The sequence below is a fragment of the Ctenopharyngodon idella genome, chromosome 22 (assembly GCF_019924925.1).
Source record: "Ctenopharyngodon idella isolate HZGC_01 chromosome 22, HZGC01, whole genome shotgun sequence".
Lineage (NCBI taxonomy): Eukaryota > Metazoa > Chordata > Actinopteri > Cypriniformes > Xenocyprididae > Ctenopharyngodon > Ctenopharyngodon idella.
Window position 1 is genome coordinate 15,943,674 of NC_067241.1, and position 21,634 is coordinate 15,965,307.

The 21,634-nt window shown below is 42.3% G+C and overlaps 2 protein-coding genes across 12 annotated transcripts; one reads left to right on the forward strand and one right to left on the reverse strand.

The window, feature by feature from the left end:
* Positions 1-36: 36 nt before the first annotated feature.
* coro2ab (coronin 2Ab) lies at positions 37-10,040 on the forward strand. Of its 5 annotated transcripts, none has more exons than XM_051879251.1 (12): positions 37-133; positions 3,899-4,093; positions 4,180-4,296; positions 5,377-5,526; positions 5,899-6,066; positions 6,153-6,269; positions 6,358-6,462; positions 6,953-7,049; positions 7,132-7,244; positions 8,150-8,243; positions 8,794-8,996; positions 9,076-10,040. In XM_051879251.1, exons 1-12 carry the CDS (start codon positions 122-124, stop codon positions 9,199-9,201), a joined length of 1,497 nt encoding a protein of 498 aa, XP_051735211.1. In that variant the 5' UTR covers positions 37-121; the 3' UTR covers positions 9,202-10,040. The 5 variants fall into 5 exon arrangements, with proteins under 5 accessions (XP_051735211.1, XP_051735212.1, XP_051735214.1 ...); XM_051879252.1 differs by having other exon boundaries at positions 8,153-8,243; XM_051879254.1 differs by lacking the exon at positions 9,076-10,040 and having other exon boundaries at positions 8,759-8,996.
* On the reverse strand, positions 9,929-21,578 carry zgc:158659 (uncharacterized protein LOC791141 homolog). 7 transcript variants are annotated; one of them, XM_051879204.1, is made up of 23 exons: positions 21,287-21,402; positions 20,931-20,955; positions 19,409-19,633; positions 19,165-19,327; positions 17,601-17,810; positions 17,285-17,535; positions 16,946-17,197; positions 16,786-16,871; positions 16,574-16,679; positions 16,330-16,482; positions 16,098-16,229; positions 15,872-15,996; positions 15,260-15,341; positions 15,026-15,190; positions 14,646-14,749; positions 14,212-14,383; positions 13,962-14,068; positions 13,760-13,881; positions 13,605-13,683; positions 13,313-13,483; positions 12,818-12,935; positions 12,013-12,164; positions 9,929-11,878 (listed from the first exon to the last, which is right to left on the reverse strand). In XM_051879204.1, the coding sequence occupies exons 3-23, from the start codon at positions 19,595-19,597 to the stop codon at positions 11,605-11,607; spliced, it is 3,213 nt and encodes a 1,070-aa protein (XP_051735164.1). In that variant the 5' UTR covers positions 19,598-19,633; positions 20,931-20,955; positions 21,287-21,402; the 3' UTR covers positions 9,929-11,604. The 7 variants fall into 7 exon arrangements, with proteins under 7 accessions (XP_051735164.1, XP_051735161.1, XP_051735163.1 ...); XM_051879201.1 differs by lacking the exon at positions 20,931-20,955 and having other exon boundaries at positions 19,409-19,598; positions 21,287-21,578; XM_051879203.1 differs by lacking the exon at positions 20,931-20,955 and having other exon boundaries at positions 21,287-21,544.
* Positions 21,579-21,634: the final 56 nt, after the last annotated feature.

The window sequence follows — 21,634 nt, forward strand, 5'->3', positions numbered from 1 at the left end:
ATTTCAATCATCATAATTAATTAATGAACACAAGCGCTAATCAGCCTCCTGATCCCGAGTGAACGCACACACACACACTCACACAGGTGCCGGTTTGTAAGGACGCGATGTCGGATTCCTCATGATTATGAAGGTAAGACGCACTCAAACACACTCAGAAAGCAGAAGGAAGCAGGAAGGATGTCGCTCATGTAGAAACATCAGCCCTTGTGAAAGAACCGACTGTACGTGACACTCGTGACTCGACGCGCGCGCGTTTGTGTCGTTACTGTAAACTGAGAGGCGGCGCTTTATTGAGTTAAAGTGAAGCTTTATGCGGTTTGACATGCAAATACGAACGTTTCCTCTATTGACCTCAGCAGCTTTGAGTCGCTTCAGTTCTCTCTCTGTGTGTGTGTGTGTGTGTGTGTGTGAGAGAGAGAGAGAGAGAGAGAGAGTGTATTTTACATTCATACTGACGATATTTTCAGATTTAAAGGAACAGAAAAAAAGATAGTTTTGTCATTATTTACTCGTTCATGTCGTTCAAACCGTATAAACAAGCCGACGGAAACGTATGTTTATAGAAGCTTATTCCCGCCACAGAATAAAAACTAGGACTTTATCTCACAATTCGGACTTTTTTACTTCACAATTCTGAAAGTCAAAATTGCAAAATGTTTACTTGCAATTGCAAGAAAAAAAGTCAGATTTGTGAGGTAAAAATTCGCAGTTACCATTTTTATTTTGTGGCACAAACAAATTTAAAAAAAAAAACAAACACAATAATTTGTGAATTAAGAACGTAAGATTTTTAAAAAAGAAAAGAAAAAAACGCATCTGTGCTGTCGTGTCTCTGGACCGGAGCAGACTGTGCTTGCGTGGTTCACCTGACACTAACGAGAAAACGGACTTCATTCGCGTCAATGTAAAGCATATTTACACTGTCTGAATTGTTCCCTATCCTCTATATCAGTGGTTCCCAAACCTGTCCTGGAGGACCCCCAGCACTGCACAGTTTGGATGTCTTTCTCATCTAACACACCTTATTCAACTCATCAGCTCATTAGAAGAGACTGCAAGACCTGAAGTAGGTGTGTCAGATAAGAGCGACATACAAAATGTGCAGGGCTGGGGGTCCTTCAGGACAGGTTTGGGAACCACTGCTCTGTATAGTGCACTATGTGCCATTCACCATATAGAAACTAGTAAATGTGTGAACAAATGGCCGATTTCAGCCGCAGCTTCAGCGTCTGTTTATAGTGTAGGAGGGGGCGGGACTTCAGATTCTAGAGAGAATTTGATTGGACAGAAGATTTGATGAGAAGCTGAAGTGTGCGGAGATGTCATGAAAATCAGTGATCCATTTTAGCGGAAGTTAAAAACTGTAAGTTTTGAATGCGTATTATTTATATCTCCTAAATGTGAATTTTGTCATTGTTTTGGAACACACACTTATTAATAACCTTAAGGCTAACATATTCATACTAAAAGATAAAAAAACCTTACATTTTCATTTCAGGGGGACTTTAAAATGAAAAAAAGACAAGCCAAAATAACAGTAGATAAATATGAATATTTATAAATAAACCATGCTGAAAATCAACCTATTTGAAAAACGTTGTTAGCTGATGCTAACTGGGTAGCTAACTAGGTAGCTGATGCTAACTTGAGGTAATTTTTAAATATAAAGTCTAAATATTTTTATTCAACCACCTAGTTTACATTTGATGGAAAAACAAAGGATGTGATGTTCAGAACCATAGACTGTAAAAAAAGGTAACTACAGTAAGTTATGATAGTGGGAAGCAATGCATTTTACCCCGCAGACTTAGTTTGAAAAAAAAAATGGTAATTTTTCCTTAAATAACATGTACTCCCTAACTACAGGCCTTACTATTCTCATATCATGTATAACTGTGATTTTCAGCAAAACAACAAGCTTTAAAGGGGAGGTTGATTATGATTTCACTTTTTTAACTTTAGTTAGTGTGTAATGTTGCTGTTTGATCATAAACAACATCTGCAAAGTTACAACACTCAAAGGGAGATATTTTCTTTTACAGAAATCACTTTTTAAATGGCTGGTAGAGACTACAACGAGCTTTATCCCGGGTTGGTGACATCACTAACCCTAAAATTAACATAAACCCCGCCCCCGAGAACACTCAACAAAGGGGGTGTCGCCATGTTGGGCTGCTTTAGAGAAGAGGAAGAGTTGTTGTAGGAGAGTGTTGTTCATTTTACGCCGGACTGCTTCACAAACGAGGGTCAATTCAACACAAAAGATTAACATGACGGCACATGCTAGTGGATGAGTTGAATCAACTCCACAGCAACTACATAAATTTATCCACTAACCATTCAGAAACGTCTAAAAGTTGTAACTTCTTCCTGAGTCTCTCCATCAGTGTCGACTCCGGTTTGAACAATGTAAGGCTGAACACCGTTACTGACAATCCTCATTTTGTCTGCGTGAGATTCTCCAGCTTTGTTGTTGTTGTTGAGCTGTTAAAGCTCCGCCCTCTTCTGGAAAGGGGGCCGGGAGCAGCAGCTCATTTGCATTTAAAGGGACACACACAAAAACGGCGTGTTTTTGCTCACACCCAAATAGGGGCAAATTTGACAAGCTATAATAAATGATCTGTGGGGTATTTTGAGATGAAACTTCACAGACACATTCTGGAGACACCAGAGACTTACATTACATCTTGTGAAAGGGGCATAATAGGTCCAGTTTAAAACACTTTTTTTTCTTACTGCTGAAAATTAGATTACTTTCTGTGAAATCTGTTTTCTCTCAGCTCTCATCAGTGTAAGCTTCACTTCTACATCACTTGTGTCAACTGAGTCCATAGCAACAACAAAAAATGTATCTTGACTTATCTAGTTGTTATTTTGTGTTATTTTTATTTTGTAAAGCTTCAAGGATGCAACGATCACTGTGTACCAAAACATACGAATGAGATCCTATGAATTCATATGAATTATGAAATGTAAAATGGTTACGAATTGCACTGAGATCATGTTGAAAAGACTTCCGTTGTTCTACGGAAAGCAAAAGAAGATATTTTCAGAAATGACACAAGAGCAAATGATGTCATGGTGTTTTTTCATATTCATATTTTTGAACTGAGGTCACACACACTGAAGGTGATTATTTCTAGTTAATGATCCTGATGCACCGTTTCAGTGCAAAGATGTCTAACAATGTGTTTACTTTCTGTAGATTATCGGTCAGTGTGATTCTTGCTTGAATCATGTGACGCTTGAGTCTTTAATGAGGTCTAAAGGTTTTTAAAGGGGAAATGCTACAGCAAAATGGGTTTGAACAGAACATTTATGAAGACTCTAAAACTTCACAGGCTTTTTTTGGTAGCAGGCCTAAATTTAGGTTGGATTAGATTTCATTTAATCGTATTTTAGGCCTAACTGGTTTAAATGCGCTGGTGATGATTGTGGAAAATGCTGAAGAATGTTTCGGTTCAGTGGACTGAATAATGTGAGTTCAGCAGCTGACGGACGGCGTCATTGACACTGACTTGAGTTTAAACTGGCCTGAGATCCGCGTGTCGTGATGGAGAAAGTTGTGTGAGCGTGAGAATGGCTGTTCAGGTTAAATGTCAAATGTTCGGTCTTGTAACAGCTTGTAAAGCAATCTCTTTACAGCATTAAAGATTCATCCTCCAAATTTGTAGGATTTTCAATGATTCATGAGCTGGAAAAATCCTTAATGTGACATTGATCTTCAGCCAAAACATCATTGTTTCGACCAAACACACACTGGGAGGAACAAAACCACAGTACTGAACGACACACACACACATAAAGAATATTTCAACACGACACCACTTCCTCATTCACACACATACACACACACACACACACACATCCCATCTCATCGTGTGTGTGTTTTCAGATGTCCCAGCTTTACTCCCGTGTGACCTTTCATCATGTGATCGGGAAGGCGGCGGTTAAGGGGTGGTGTTACCGTGGACTGTCAATCACACGCAGCGTCCAGGACAACCAGTTCTGTGCTGTCAATCCACGATTCATCGCCGTGGTGACAGAGTGTACAGGAGGAGGGGCCTTCATTGTCATTTCTGTCCGTCATGTAAGGCCACACCCCCTTTGACCCAACACCACACAGCCTGCTCTGATCCAGGGTGTGTGTGTCAGTGTGTGTTGTGTGTGTTTCAGACGGGCCGTGTGAGTCCTCTGCATCCACGTGTGTGCGGTCACAGCGCTCGAGTGCTGGACGTCAAGTGGGACCCGTTTAACGACCTGCGCATCGCGTCCTGCTCGGAGGACTGTACGGTCAGTTTCCATGGTGACCTGTTCAGTAGTCCTGGTCTCCATGACAAAACGATCATCCTGTCATCACTTACTCGCCCTCATGTCAGTCAAACCTGCATGAACACCCCGACGGAAAAATGCACCTACAATTCAGACTTTCTCACCACTTTTGAGTTTAAATCTCATAATTCTGAAAAAAAAAGTCAGAATTGTGAGATATAAATTTGCAATTACTTTTTAATTGTTTTATTCCGATGCAAAAACAAAAAGACAGAATTGCGAGATTTAACGTCAGAATTGTGAGAAAAAAGACAGTTTGCGAGATGTCGAAAAAAAAGTTAAAATTGTAAGATGCAATTGCTTACAATTTCTCGCAGTTCCAGAACTGCGAGAAAAAAAGTCTGAATTGTGAGATAAAAGTTTTTTTTTTTTTCTTCATTTTTCTTGCAATTACAAATTTATATCACAATTTTTTTCAGAATTGCAAGAACAAAAGTCAACGCCTGCGAGGACTTCAGATGACGCAACATCTGGATCAACACGCACATTCCCAAATTTCTATATATCCTAATTATTGTTAATATGTAATTCATTATTTCCAGGAGCTCATTGCTTCTACCTTTAATTAAACTGCTAACAGTGATTGTAAATTAATTGCCTAAATTATTACAGTGTTAGCTAACTGCATTCTCTAAATTGTAATGTTGACATTCTCTGTAAAGCTGCTTTGAAACGATATGTATCGTGAAAAGCACTATACAAATAAATGTGAATTGAATTGAATTATGGGATTTAAACAAAAAAATTGTGAGAAAGAAAGTCTGAAATAAGAATAACCTTGAGAATAAGCTATGGTGGGAATAAGCTTCCATATAAAATAGATGCATTTTTCCGTCAGATTGTTCATGCAGGTTTGACTGACATGAGTGAGAGTGAATGATGTTCACTCGCAACTGCAAGAAAAAAAGTCAAAATTGTGAGAAAAAACTCATGATTACCTTTTTTAATTTTTTTTTAATTAAACAAAAAAAAAAAACAGAAATGTGAGGTGTAAACTCTGTGTGTGTGTGTGTGTGTGTGTGTGTGTGTGTGTGTGTGCAGGTGAAGGTGTGGAACATCCCTCCGAACGGACTGAAGGCTGACCTGAGGTCGCCCAGTAAGGATCTGCTCGCTCATGGCCGCAGGGTGTCGCTCATCGAGTGGCATCCAACCGCCAGAGACCTGCTGCTAAGCTCCGCCTACGACTGCAAAGTATGACAACACACACACTGTTCCCTACTGAGTCGTCTACCTAGACAGCTTTGCTCTCTTAACACGTGGCCTCTGCGAAAGCATATTTTGGCCAGATTCTAAAGGCCCGTTCACACCAGGAGCGATAACTATAATGATAACTATATTAGCGTCCACACAAGCTGATGATATCGTTCTGTTTATTTTAAGCGCACGCTGCAGACTACAGCGCAGGAGCCAGTTCTCCTCTAAACCGTTTAACAGTGTCAACTTAAACATTAATAAGTGTCCTTTAGTCTCTGATGTACTGATGCGCTGGATGTAGATCATGTTTCTGACAAGAGTTTGAAACCATCAGTCTGTCAGTGGTGTGTGTGTGTGTGTGTGTTGTAGGTGTTTGTGTGGCGTTTAGACGCACCGGAGGTGCCGGTGTGTGTGATAAACACACACTCTGAGCTGGTGGTTTGTTTGAGTTTTAATGCAGATGGAAGTCTGTTGGCCACGGCCTGCAAAGACAAGAAGATCCGAATCATCGAGCCGCGGACTGGACGAGTGCTGCAGGTGTGTGTGTGTGTGTGTGTGTGTGTGTGTTTGTGATGACTTACGATGAAGACATGAACTTCATCTATGATGTTCCACTCGTCCAGGAGTCTCGCTGTGGCTCTCGTAAAGTGTCCAGGATCCTGTTCCTGTGGGATCTGAAGATGTTGGTGTCCACGGGAAACTCTTGCTGGAACCAGAGACAGTTTGCCTTGTGGGATCTGGTAACACACACACACACTTGTGTTCAGTGTTGTGTGTGTGTGTGTATTCAGCGGATGTGTTATATGGTGTGTGTGTGTTTGTCCGCAGGAGGATCTGTCCGAGCCGTTATTGGAGGAGGATTTGGATGGAGGTTCAGGGGTCATTTTCCCGTTTTATGATGCCGACACACACATGCTGTATCTGGCTGGAAAGGTCCATTTAGATTTTTTGCAGGGAAAAAAAAACTACTTTTGTGAACTAGTCCTAGACCGTTAGTCAGAACTTCACCAAATTTGGCACAAATCATCTTTAGACAATGAGGACCAAAAGTTATCAAAGGCTTTTTCATAGACTGAACCATTCTCGTATAACACAGCAACGAATATGACGCTGAACGTGCCAAAAATGACACAAGCCTATATCTCTGCAACGCTTTGCCGTATTGAGACAAAACTTGATATGTATTACCACCTCCATAAGCTGAGGGAACATTAGCAGTTTCAGGACAGCGCCATCTATTGGACACAAGATATGATAAAATGGCTATTTTTGCTTATAACTTCAGAAAACTATCCATTTTCAATTTAAATCTTTTCTTTTTCATAAAACAAGACATAATATCTGCTTGAGTCATTTTGCTTGATTTAAGAATTTTTATATATTTGTACTGGAAGAAATGATGTGAACTGTGTCTGTGTCACAGGGCGATGGTAACATTCGCTATTATGAGGTCAGTGCGATGAAACCCTACGTTCACTTCCTGTCTGAATATCGCTCTCCGTCCCCTCAGAGAGGCTTGGGTACACACACATATAGAGTGATGTTGACATGAGCGCTGCTGTGCTCCGGTCTGGACACTCATTGGTTGGTTCATGTGTTTAGGTGTGATGCCCAAGCGTGGCCTGAACGTCAGTGTGTGTGAGGTGTTCCGATTCTACAGGCTGCTCGCCGTCAAAGACATGCTGGAGCCACTGAGCTTCTATGTGCCGCGGAAGGTAAGAGCACGACTGAGACGAGGGCCAATGGGAGGAGTTTATGTGTGGGAGGAGCCTGTTTATAGGAGGAGTCTGTGTTAGGGGTGAGTGTATGTGGGAGGAGCCTGTGTGTGCAAGGAGCTTGTGCATGGGAGGAGCCTGTTGGGGGGTGTATGTGGGAGGAGCCTGGGAGGAGTTTGTGCATGGGAGGAGCCTGTTAGGAGAGTGTATGTGGGAGGAGCCTGTGTGTGGGAGGAGTGTATGTGGGAAGAGCTTGTGCATGGGAGGAGCCTGTTGGGGGAGTGTATGTGGGAGGAGCCTGTGTGTGCAAGGAGCTTGTGCATGGGAGGAGCCTGTTGGGGGGTGTATGTGGGAGGAGCCTGGGAGGAGTTTGTGCATGGGAGGAGCCTGTTGGGGGAGTGTATGTGGGAGGAGCCTGTGTGTGGGAGGAGTATATAGGTTGGAGTACTCAGTGTGTGGGTGGAACATATGGGTGGGAGCAGTCTTGTGTGGGAGGAGCATATGTGGGAGGTGCCTGTGTGTGTGAGGAGCCTGTTTATAGGAGGAGCCTGTGTGTGGAAGGAGCGTATGGGTGGGAGGATTCAGTGTGTGGGAGGAGCATATAGGTTGGAGTACTCAGTGTGTGGGAGGAGCATATGGGTGGGAGGATTCAGTGTGTGGGAGGAGCATATAGGTTGGAGTACTCAGTGTGTGGGAGGAGCATATGGGTGGGAGCAGCCTTGTGTGGGAGGAGCGTATGTGGGAGGTGCCTGTGTGTGTGAGGAGCCTGTGTGTAGAAGGCGCATATCGGTGGGCAGACTCAGTGTGTGGGAGGAGCCTGTTTATGGGGGGAGTCTGTATGTGGGAAGTTTCCCAAGATGTAAATGAAGTTGTGATGGAATGTGATGTGTTTTTGTTTCTGTCAGCAGTCTGAGGGTTTTCATGAGGATATTTATCCCATGACAGCAGCCAATGAACCAGCCATGACCGCAGATGAGTGGCTGATGGGGCAGAACAAAGGTGAGTCAAACTGAATCACATAATCAAGTTTAAAAAGTACAAAAATACATGGTATAAAAGACTAAATTAAATCTGTGCATCATATAAAGCGATCGTATCCCATCAGAAGACTAAACCGCTCGATTCATATTTTCATTTGTTTTCCAAAGTTCAACAAAAGCCTTTCAGGTTGGAACAACATGAGGGCGAGTAAATGCTGCCTTAAAGTGCTTGTGGGAAATAACAACCCAATATGGAACAAATGAATTATATTGTGAACAATAAACTAACTAACTACATCTGTTTCAAATGGACACGCCCCTTACGATGTCACAACTTTAGTTTCCCACTAGTAAACCTGGTATTGTATATTACGAATATTGTTGGATCTTTGACCAGACGCTTTTGTTTCTCTTCTGTAAGTCGCTTTGGATAAAAGCGAATGCTGAATGCATAAATGAAAAAGCTTGGTCATTCATGAGGCCTGAACTCATAATTACGATATTATTATTTTTGGGTGGACGGTCCCTTTAAAGGTGTCATAAAGATGTACAAGCTGCTCCTCCTGCAGGGCCGCTACTGATGTCTCTGAGACCTGGAGCTGAAGCGCTCGACACCAGCCCAACTGAAACAGAGACACCAGCCAATCAGGACACAGAATACCCTCCTGACTTAATCACAGATTTGCAGGACTGGACGGAGGATGACACCCAAAGCCACGACTGGATCTCCTCACGCACATGCTGCGATCTGAACCGGACCGAACCGTCGGAGGTCAGACGCAAACAGCGTTCATGTCACGTAATATTCTCAAAGGTCAGAGGTCGTAATGCTCTGTGCTTGACTCTCACAGGTGTCGCTTCGCCAGCGGGAGGAAACTCAAGATCTGCAGGAGCAACTCAAGCAGAGAGACGATAAAATACGAGAACTGGAGCTGGAGCTGAAGAACATGCGCAACCACATGAGAGCGTCCTTCTGATGGCAGCCAATCACAGCACAGACTGCCAATCACAGCAGCCAATCAAAGAAGAGAATATGGAAAACATTGAGTCCTATGAACTGTTGTGAGGAATCATCTGTGTTAATACGGTTCATGTTGATTCATTATATATTTGTGAGATATTTATTTTTGGACTGAATTATTTCGTTCACAACAAGGATGATAAATATAATGATAAAATTTTAACAAGCTCTTACTCTTAGAGAATCATCAATTCCACAGCACAACTGTAACGAAAGCGACACAGAGAAATGATATCGTCGGAATACATTTCAGAGCAATTTTTTAATATAAACATTGACAGCCAATCAGAAATCCATCCTGCTTTAAAGAGCTGGGTCACACAAGTTTCTGACTTTCTCTCGCAATTCTTTGAACTTGACTATATTACTCACAATTTCAAGTTTATATCTAAACGTGCAATTGCGATTATAAAAAGTCAGAATTGTGGGATATAAACTTGTAATTACAAGAAATAGAGTCAGAATTGTGACAAACTTGTAATTGCAAGAAATAAAGTCAATATTGCGAAATAAATTCATAATTACAAGAAATAAAGTCAAAATTGCGAGTTTTTAAAAGTGGCTTCAGTGTGAGCTGTGAACAGACAGCACACAATATTCCACGCCCTCAGTGTGGACCCAGTACAGTTACTGTCCCTGGTGTGAACGGGCCTTTAAACACACTCAGAAATAACCCACCAGCCTTTATATTTTAAAAATGTTTATTAAATGACTCATTACGGCCTGTAAAACACTAAACATCCACTAACAAACACCCAGAGCTCCTGATTGGACCCAGAGCCGCTTTCATCATCATCATCATCATTACAGTACAGTGATTTCATTACTACATCTATGTCTGTGCTTTTGTGTGTTATTGCTCTGAATTTCAGTGCGTCTGTGCTCACACAAACAGCAGAAATGCACTTCCATCACATGAAATGAAATAAACATGATTCATGCACTTACAGAAACACCTCCGGAATCGTATTTATTCATCATTCATGGTGTGTTTTTACATCTAACCTTTTTAAATGTTACTACTTGTTCCAGAACGTTCAGAGAACATTCAAAATTAACGTTCCTATAACATTTGAAGAATGATCAAATGAAATGTTCCTTCAACGTTCACATAATAACCAAGCAAAAACGTTTTTAAAACGTCAAAAAAAAACTGGATGTTTTGAACATTCAGAGAACATTAAAAAAATGTTTTCATAACTTAGCGTTCTGTTAGTTGGGAATTCACTAGTTTGATTCAAAATTTAAGCAAGTAAAATGGATGAATTAATCAATGATTGGCAGATTGTGATCTCGCAGAATTTTAATTGGCTGGTTCTGATTCACTGATTGTAAACTCGCAGATTGCCTTAATTTCATCGTGTCTCACAGTGTCACATCGAAACAGAGAGAAAACAGAATTGCAGTAGAATTTCTTTGAACATGCTAATTGTTCTGTCCAGCCATGCATAAGCTCTTTATTGTGTGGAAGACTAGCGGAGTAATCAGAGCTGTCCGCCGCAGTGCATTCTGGGTAGTGTCTTTGATGTGACCTCTCTTACTGTTTGGTTTAAAGGTGGCAGTGCCAATCAAAGCTTGACCTTTGACCTTGATACCCTGAGGAGGACTGTAAACTCTATTGAACTGAGCGAAGACTTGTCTCTGTCACTCAGAATAGCTCATGTAGTGGTTTCCCATGAGTCTTTGTGGTGTCAGTTTCTGAGGAACTTCCTGTTGCTTTTTAAAGTCACTCACAGTATCAGTCGGTGTGTGTGTGTGTTTGTGTGTGTGTGTGTGTGTGTGGTTTCCAGTTAGTGTTCAGTTAACGTTCAGTGCAGCTCATTTTCATAGCTGCCCACGGTTTTTCCGACGCATTTCCTGTTGAAACAGGAAGTTGGGACACATCAAAGTGCTGGTCCTGTTGAAGGGCACGTGACTGTCACATGGAAGCATCGCTGCCGCTGTTTAACCTCGCTAACGTGAGCGGAGAAAACCAGTCGATGTCCCAAACCACAGAAATAAATGGATGATATTCAGCAGGAAAAAAAGAAAACCTGTTTTCAGAACCACATTTAAACATCCATAATTCTCATTAGAGAGTCATAAATACTGCAGAACAACGTACAAAACAAAAAATAAAAATACAAAACGGTATAAAAAAATACTATCATGACATATAAATACTATTTAAATAATAGATAATTTTCTGTCACATTACTCTAATGAGAATTTGGACTAATTGTGTTTAATTATCATGACAAGAATAAAAAAAATCGTACTGGTTCTAAAAACAGATTTGATTTTTAGAAAATATAATTTCCATGTTGCTTGTGATTGTGGGATGAGATATGAATATAGTGTGTGTGTGTGTGTGTGTGTGTCAGTGCTCGTTGGGCATGTGTCTGATGGTGTGGAATATCCAGTCCATCTTGGTGGTCCATCCTCCATGATGGGCGTCGTTCATCTGTTTGGTGAAGTACTCCAGCGCGTCCTGCTGGTTCTTCTCCAGTGCCAGCGTCTTGCGCAGATACGCGATGTCATCGAAACTCTGCAGCTCAGGCATCCCACAACCCAACAGCAGAGAGAAGAGGTTGATGAAGAGGCTGGCGTGCTGACGGATGGCCAGATACGCCTTATAACACATCTCCTGAAACCTGAGACACACACAGAGTGAGAGCAGCACACACACTGCAGCATACTACACACATGTGCTGTACAGTGAGAGTGTGTGTGTGCGTGTGTGTGTGTGTGTGTGTGTGTGTGTGTGTGTGTGTGTGTGTGTGCGGACCTCTCAAACTCTTTGGTCTTGCTGCACTCCTGCACACCCTTGCTGATGACAATGAGGAAGTCTTGTGTGAGCACAAAAGGAACTCGCTCTCGTTTGTATCCAAATTTCTTCTTTTTATGGTCCAGGAAGTGACCAAAGTCGATATGGAACAGCTGCAAGAAAACACGATCACATGATCAGACTGTTGAGTCTGAACACACACTGGGGTTTGAAAGAGATGTAATATTCAGTGATGTTATCAATCTGACCGCACTGACACTATCAGATGAGAACAAACTTGAACTGAATTGAATCAAACTGAACTGAATTGATCTGAATAATGACTCTATTGTCTTCTGTAGAGCTGCTTTACAGCTGAATCGGAATTTGTTTATTAATTGATTAACTTTGCAACATTGACACTGTTATTGAACTGAAATTAAACAAACTGAACTGAATCAAAATTGTTTCATAATTGATGAACTTTGCAACACTGACACTGGAATTGAATTGAATTGAATCAAATTGAACTGAATTAAATTTGTTTCATAATTCATGAAATTTGCAGCATTGACACTTATTGAGCTGAATTGAATCAAACTGAACTGAATCGAATTTGTTTCATAATTGATGAATTTTGCAACATTGACACTGTTATTGAACTGAATTGAATAAACTTGAACTGAACTGAATTAATTTAATAATTGATAAATTTTGCAACATTGACAGCTTTATGTACAGTTTCGTGTTTTCTGTGTTATAATGTTGTAATTTCTGGTTCTCGTTCTGATTATAGCTGATTCTCGTCAGTGATTGGCTGGCGTACCTGTCCGTTCTCCTTCACCATGATGTTGCTGTTGTGTCTGTCACCGATGCCCAGAATGAACGTGGCCACGCAGTATCCAGCGCACGAGCGCGTGAACAAATCAATGGCTCTGTCGTACCTGAGAGAGAGACAGACGACATTACATGTGTTCTTGAACGACAGGAGGAAGGGTTTATACTTTTGTTCAAGCCATCCGTTTACATTATTTCAATTTATGTTTTTAATTGAATTATGTCAATGCTTCATGGGATTGTAGTTCTGTGGAGCCCCTGAAGGGACATGATGATGGAAAAAATACATTTTATAACTTAATATCTTCAGTCATTTTGCTTCTCCAGTAAATTAACCTTGATTTAAGAATGTGTAGATATTTGTACTGAAAACAAGACAAAAATCATTTTGTTGCAGTGTATATATACATATAGTTTACATATATTTTTAGCGTATCTTTCTATGGCAGAAAGAGTTTCAGAACTCAGCATGTGTGTTTCTTACGCCTCTCCCTTGTTCTTCTCTTTGATCCAGTGGTGCAGTGTGTTGCTGTTGAACTGCAGCGCCCCCTTCAGGCCTCCTTTACACTGAATCTGCATGATGGTGTGAGAGTTCTTCACCACCTCGATGAGGCCGACACAGTCGCCGATGGACAGACATCCATACGGCAGCATTCTACACACACACACACACACACACACACACACACACACACACACGTGAGTTACCCAGCTGTCTGCTTGCTGCTGTGATTGGTGGATGTGTGTGAGTAGTGGGCCGTGATTGGTGGACTCACCGTAGGTCCAGCCCCTGATTCTGCCAGATATTCTCCATGATTTTAATAATCTGCAGCGTCAGCATGTCTTGCCGTAGATCTGCATCACACACAGCAGTGAGTTATAACTCAGATGTGGTGCAGTAACAGGCGTACAGCTCAAACACACAGCTCACCGTCTCCGTTCTTAAAGATGATCTCATTGTTGGTGAAGAGCAGCTCACTCATGATATCTGGATTCTCCCAGTTTAACCACAGCGGCCGCTTGGCTGAAGACATGATACGACACTCCTCCAACCTGAGACACACACACGGCACTTATGCTTGAGTCACGTGTGTGTGTGTGTAAGAGGTGTGTGTGTGTGTGTGAGTGTGTACCTGAGATTCCCCAGCTGGTGAACAGGGTTCAGAGGAGAAACAAACCCTTGCAGCGCCTCCATGTAATCTGGACGGGACATGTGCTCCACCAAGAACTTCATCTGAGTCTGCAACAGCCAATCAGAGTGCAGCATGAGCTTCATGAACCAATCAAATGCAGTATTGAGTCTCAGCATGAAGTCATGATTGAGGATGATGACTTGATCACTAAATCAGGTAACTTTCAGATGTCCAGTCCAATAATAAGCACCTTCTGCGTCTCGTCTTTCTTCTCCTGTTTGAGCGTGTCCGTGAGGTTCACCAGCTTGTCCATGGCCTCCACCTGTCTGTTCAGGTGTTTCAGATACATGCCGCACGCGCGACAGAAGGCCTCCAACAGCAGCCCGAACCGCCGCGACACCGTCTTATTGTGCATCTCAGACCTACACCACAGTCATTATACACAAAAACATTTCCATCACACAACACTTTATTGCAAAAAATATATATTATGCTGTAAATTGTAAAGTATTTATACATCATGGTCGATGTTGTAGTGATTATAATGATTTTAATAAAAAAGTTGCATTGCAGAGATTTTTACATCACAGTTATGAGACTTTGGAGGCTAAATGTGTGTCATGTAAATAAAGTCCCAATTCAAATGTTTTGATGAGATTCACACAGATTGACACCTGAACTCACTTCAGATGCCAGAAGAAGAAATGTCCAATCCTCTGATTGGTCAACGCTTTCTTGATCAGGAACCGCGCTAATGGATTATCCAGATACATCTCATATTTCAGCACCTGAAAACACATACACACACACAAACACGTCAGGGGTAAAGGTTGACGTGTAACGGGAGTTGGCCGGTAAGAGCCGTGTGTGTAAACCTCAGTCCCCTGATCTCAAGAGGTGCTCTAGGGACTGATGCTAGAGACTGCGGTCCTTAGCCTCTTTGTTAGAGGGCCCACCTCCCATGTCGGCGTACCCGGGTTCGAGTCCCACTCGAATCCCGGTTCGAACAGGAGGGGTTTCACATGAAAGCTCTGAAAGGGGAATGTGGAAAGACACACACACACCTGCACGAGCTGCAGCAGGTACTGACTGAGCTTGTCGTCAGTGAGTCCCTGGATGAGGCAGCGTAAGGCGAACTCTCGCACCATCGGATCCGGGAAGTTGCAGTCCAGCAGCTCCAGAGCGGATTCAGGCTGCATGAGCGGCCAGTCCTTCAGCAGACAGTAGATCTGCACACAGACGCGAATGAGTGAAGAAAGGATAGATGGATAGAGGTGTGTAGAGATGGAGATGCGTACCTGCGACACCTCGTCCCGCGAGTTCCATTTGACAGACAGCAGGAGTTTGGGAAGACTTTCCGGAATATTCACACAGTAATGGCTGAAACACAAACACATTGTTCGTATTTGTGTGAGGAACACATGCATGATTAATCTTTCCTTCTAATATGGAGCTTTTTTGCACTGAAGTCAAAATTCTTGTTTTTTTATGGAATATTGCAGTGTTTATTATAAATGATTTATTGGTGCACATCATCAGTGTTTTAAATTCATGTTCCTGGTAAACTTCAATCAGAATAACTTCCTCTTGCAGCATCTCTTCTCTTCTCTGATGACGAGAGCGGGGCAACCTGTCTCTCACATGAGATCCACCAATAGCAAACCACAACCATCCAATCAATTCCCCACAGACAAAATCAAGGCCCGCCCTACATTCGTTCTTGTTTGAGAAGCCGTTTCACTCAGATATACGACACAATAGAGAAGAAAAGACCAGCACAACTTCCATTTCATACCAACTTTAAATTTGTCTTATGCATGACCTGATAAAGTGTATATACACAAATGTACACAAAGTGTACGCATAAATACATAAATGTATAGTGTTACTGTAACATTGTGTGTGTTTACCGATGTCTCCACAGGAAGTCTTTCTCTTGTTCTGAGAGCTCATACAGCGGGTCTCGACTGCACAGCGCTCGCAGCTGCTCGGCGTCCGCCTGCGATATGGTGCTGTCGCACGCCAGACGACTGCTCTGATTGGCCAGAGAGATTCAGCATGAGTTCTGAAAGCGTTCAGGATTAATTCTGACATGTGTGTGTGTGTGTGAGTGTGTGTGTGTGTGTTTGTGTGTACCAGCCCCAGACAGTAGCTGTAGCCCAGCTCACGAGAGATGCTCCAGTTGGCGTGTTCCTCAATCTGCTGCTCATCGGGAAACACCACCGTCTGGTTAAACCAGGGAAACTCCAGCTCCACGCATGGCGTTTCCTGCACACGAATCACATCATGCTCTGAGCCTTTACAGCTACTAAAGTGATTCAATCTCTGAGACTACAGAGCTCTTCTGATGGCTGTATTCCTCACTCACCTTGTTTGGGTTCGATCCCGACACTCCGATAGGGTTGAGAAGATCCTCCAGTCCGTGAGGAACCGGCCACAAACCCAGAGCCACCTTACCGCTGACCAGAGTGTCTTTATAGTCGAAGAGATTGATGTTTCCCCAGGCCAGCGGACAGTGTTCCTACACACACACACACACACACACACACGTAGTGAGATTAGCAGCGAGTCATTCACGGCGACTGACAGGATGAGGAAAGGTTAAAGGTCACCTCTTTGGCACCCTTGCGACCCTTGACAGAGCAGATGGATAGACAGAGACGAGCAGAACGAGGAACATCTGTCAGGTAGATGTCATACGACAGCCACTCGTTCCACCTGTGTGAGAGATCAGATCGTGATGTAAGTCACTCTGGATAAAAGTATTCACACGTTTCTGTGACGGGTTTAGGAGTGTGTGTGTTTCTGTGACTGTGTGTGTTACCTTGGGTTGGAGCAGGGTACTCTCAGTGTGTTGACGTTGTCACACAGCGGTTCTCCTCCGTGATATATTCCTGTTCTCACGTAGATCTGACACACACAAAGATAGAATAGACATCACAGAGTGTGATGAGCACATGACTGAGACTGTCTCTCTCTCTCACCTTGTCTATGTCTCTGATGTTGACGTTGACGTATGTGGCACACAGCAGCCGGACTCTCAGGTGTGTGTTGAAGGCCCAGAGGGAGCGCGGGGACCCGGGGTCTCCTCCGCCGGGGCAGGGGCTGGGCTGAGGCGTGCGCCGGCTGTATGACGGAGCCATGAACCCGCTGGCGGGAAGCTGACTGTACAGACTGTCCTTGCTGACCAGCATCAGGTGAGGCAGACGGGCCAGCGTGATGCAGCTCCTGATGTACTACACACATTCACACCCAACAGTGTCAGTGCAGGCATAGCTACAGCGAACAAGCCCTGACGTGACAGAGCAGAGACTGACACACACCTTGTACTGGCTGAGAGGATATTTCTCCAGGAAGTACTCGTCGCATCCGCACACTTTGAGGATGTACTGGCCCTGATACTCCTGCACACACAGTCGCAGCTGCTGCGCAGACAGGTGCATGCTGCGCGTCTTCTTCCGGATGGCTTCTGCTATCAGCTGCTCCGGGAGAGAGTCGTGTGCGATCTTTAGCGTGTACTTCTGCTTGGAGTTGGACGGAGACACGATCACCCAGATGGTCACGATCAGACGCCCTGCGGAGAGACACGGTTGAAGCTGGAGGAGGATGGACAGGGAGGGACAGGACGAGCGCACGCACCTTTGTCCAGTTTGCTGTAGATGTGCTGTGGCAGGTCGGGCGAGGACTCCACATTGGGAGGGTAGACGTACAGCGCCTGCGTGTGAGCGCCTCCTCCCTCGCGCTCCTCCACCGCCTCCCTGCACACGCTCAGAATGTTCCGCCGGAAGTCCTGCACCTCCGGATCCTTCACCAGCTCAAACTCACAGATGGGCATTCCTATGGCAAAACCTGCGCACACGCACGGGAGGAGTGTGATGATGTCACGCCACGTCTTCATTTGACAAGCCCTGACTCTGTTTTATTGCTTCAGAACTTTATGTTCCCACTGCGTCTGAAGTAAAATTCATGATTGGATTACAATTCATTAGATCTCATAATCATGAATTTATTATCAAATCAATTATTTACATTTTAGATTCATATAAAGAACTAAGAGGCTTGTCTTGTGTGATGAAGGTTGATATGAATTCATGACTGATTAAGATTCTGACAAAACGTGTTTCATGTTTTCAGAGTAAAGACTTGTTCACACCAAGGATAATAACAATAACTTTTAAAAGTTTTAACAATAGAGTTTTCGCTTTGAGAATATCAGAGTCCACACCACAACAAGAGGAACGATATCACAGGAATCACTTTCAGAGCAATTTTTTTCAGCTGTTGGCATTGACAGCCAATCAGAATCCATCCTGCTTTAAAGAGCTCGAGCATTTAAAGCGACAGACGACAAAACTGCAGAGTGCACTTAGAATAAACAGAACGATATTGTTATAGTTATTATAGTTAATGTTATATTATCGAAAGTTATTGTTTTAGTTATTGTTATTATTATTATAGTTAATTATATCATTACAGTTATTGCTATAGTTATCATAATTATCGTTATCGTAATTATCGTTATAGATTTCATTATAGTTATCATAGTTATTATAGTTATCATTAAAGTTACTGTTATCATGATTATCGTTATAGTTATTTTTTTAGTTATAGTTATTATTGTATATTGTTATATTTATCATTATAGTTGTCATTAAAGGTAGTTATAGTTATTATTATAGTTAATGTTATCATTATAGTTGTTATAGTTATCTCTATAGTTATCATAATTATCGTTATGATAGTTTTCATAGTTATTGTATAGTTATTGTTATCATTATGGTTATCGTTAAAGTTATTGTTATCAAAGTTATATAGTTATTGTTATAGTTATTATAATTGTTGTAAAAGTTAGTTATAGTTATTATTATAGTTAATGTTATTATAGTTGTTATAGTTATCGCTATAGTTATCATAATTATCGTTATAGTTAACATAAAAATGATCATAGTTATCATTATTGTTGTCATTAAGTTATAGTTATTGTTATCGCTATAGTTATCAAAATTATCGTTATAGTTATCATAGTTATCGAATAGTTATTGTTGAGGTATCATTAGTTATTGTCATCATGACAGCCAATCAGAATCCATCCTGCTTTAGAGACCTTGAGAATTTAAAGCGGCAGACGACTAAACCACAACTCGGTTTATAAGAACGATATTATCCGCTGGTGTGGACCGGCCGTAACTCTGACAGCACTGACCGATCTCCCTGTTGAGTATTTTCTCCTCTCTGTTTCCCAGTGGCTCGATGACCTTTAGGATGGGGTGAAAGAGTCGGAGGTCACACAGGCGGCGTGTTTCATCATAGAACTCCTCCCTCTCGGCCTCCTGCGTCACGCCCACAAAGATGTAGCAGGACTCCTCCTGTCGGCCAATCAGAGAGGGAGTTCAGAGCAGTGTTCACCTGTGTGGTGTGCTAGAGCAGATGTGTGGAGCGCTCTCTACCTGCAGCAGGTGGTACAGCGGGTACTTGCGGGCCTCGCTGAAGAGCTGCTGCTTTATGCTGGTCAGCGGAGCCTCCCTCAGACACTCCAGACTGACCAGGATGCCGTTGGGCAGACAGCAGTCCACCAGGATACGAGGAGGCATCAGGTGAAGCCCCCATAACTCTCCTGATGAGGGCCGAGGAGCCATGCTGTCCTCCAACACACACACACACACACTCAACACCTGCACACACACAGAAAACAGTGCTGTACCATTTATAGAGTTGATTTATAAGAATAACTTTGATATTGTTAGTAATAGTCTGAGTTTACTTGATTATCCATACAGCATTTTATAGAAAAATCATGAGTATCAAATGATAATTAATATAATCTTTTGATAATCTCGTATGGTGTGATATTGCAGGTCTTTTGTCCTGATCGGAGTCGGGGCGCGCGCACGGGCACGCGCAGCTGCGAGCGGGCGGATGTAGGGCGCGCGATGCACAAAAGAGCTCTCGCTGAAATCGAACCATAAACATTTGCGACGAGCGTTACTGTATAAATCTGTAAATCGATACTGTACATATTGTGACAATAAAAAATAAATAAATAAATAAAAGCGATAACGAAAAAAGCTTCTTCTATATGTAAATATAAATCGAGAATGTAATTTCAAATCGATCGTGACTGAAAAATCATCACTGAGAGAATATAACGAGCACTGTTATTGTTGCAGTGAACGCGTTTTCCTGATGCGCGTGCCCGAATGCCGGTATAAATGTGATTTCACAACAAAACGTGATTTTTATGACACAGAAAACCCGTTAAACAATATCTATGAACCGAGAGAGAAATGACCGGGTCGGTAAAACGCAGCACAGTGATGGTGTTTGATCAGAACAGCGATATAATATCATACGAGCACAAACATATGACAATATGCCAAACCCTTCAGCGACAACAATATCGAACAAAGAACGTGTTCATCACCAACACAAACCCACCTGCGCGAGAAATCACTGTCACACCCGCATCCTGATGACCCGCGCGCGCCCGGTGACCCGACAGTCTGATGTGATGTCAGCAGAATAAAGCCATCATCATCATCATCATCATCATCAGTGTTACCCACCGGTCAGTATCTGCCCCTCCACTCTCTCTCTCTCTCTCAGAGCATCTTTGTCCCGTTACCGGAGAACAATGAATCTAGCGGGCGCGAGTGCTGTTTTAACGGGAACGCGCACGAACTGTCAGCGGTTTATTATGAGACTTTATTCGGAAATATGAACTGTCGGGCCACATTTTTTTTAAAAAAATGTAATAACTTTCATCTAAATGTACAATTCAAATTAATATATATATATATATATATATATATATATATATATATATATATATGGTGAATTCAGGTTGACTGGGACACTTTTTGTCATTGAGAAGTGTATATATATATATATATATATATATATGAAGTGTGTATATACATATAACTTATATTATATTATATATATATTTGTTATATAATAACAAAAACTAACCTTGCGGTATTATACTCCAGTTGTCCTGCAAAAAAAGTTTTATTTAACTGAATTTGACAGCTTATCAAATGTGTGTGTGTGTGTGTGTGTGTGTGTGTGTGTGTGTGTGTGTGTGTGTGTGTGTCTGTGAGGTGGTCGTTGTGTTGTTGTTGTTGTTTGTCCGTTGTTCAGCAGATGTGATCTAAGAGATTACTGTTTTTCTCTCCATCTATATGAAGATTAAAATCTGTTGACCTCTTTTCCTCTAATCTCTTTCTCTCATTGTCTCCTTCACTAACGGGCTGTTGTGTAATTAACTGAACGCCTCATTAAAGACTCCATGTGTCCATCAGCTGTAGAATAAGTGTGTTACTCACCGGCTGTCTGTGCAGATCATCATCTTCATCATCGTCACACGTCTGTCCGTCAGGATCATGTGAGCTTCACACTCACTCCGACTCCTCTGGATTTTCTCAGGATCTGTGTTTCCCTCCTCGTTCTCTCTCTGCTTGAACAATGCTGACTTCCTCTCGCGCACACACACACCCGTTCACACACTCACACACACCTCAATCTGACAGTAAATGTGCTGAATGTGTGACTGCACCATTTATACAAACTTAAATCCATGTGAAAACTTCACACAAGCACAGATACTTAGTAATATGCTGTCACACACACACACACACACACACACATACACACACACTCACACACTCTCACAG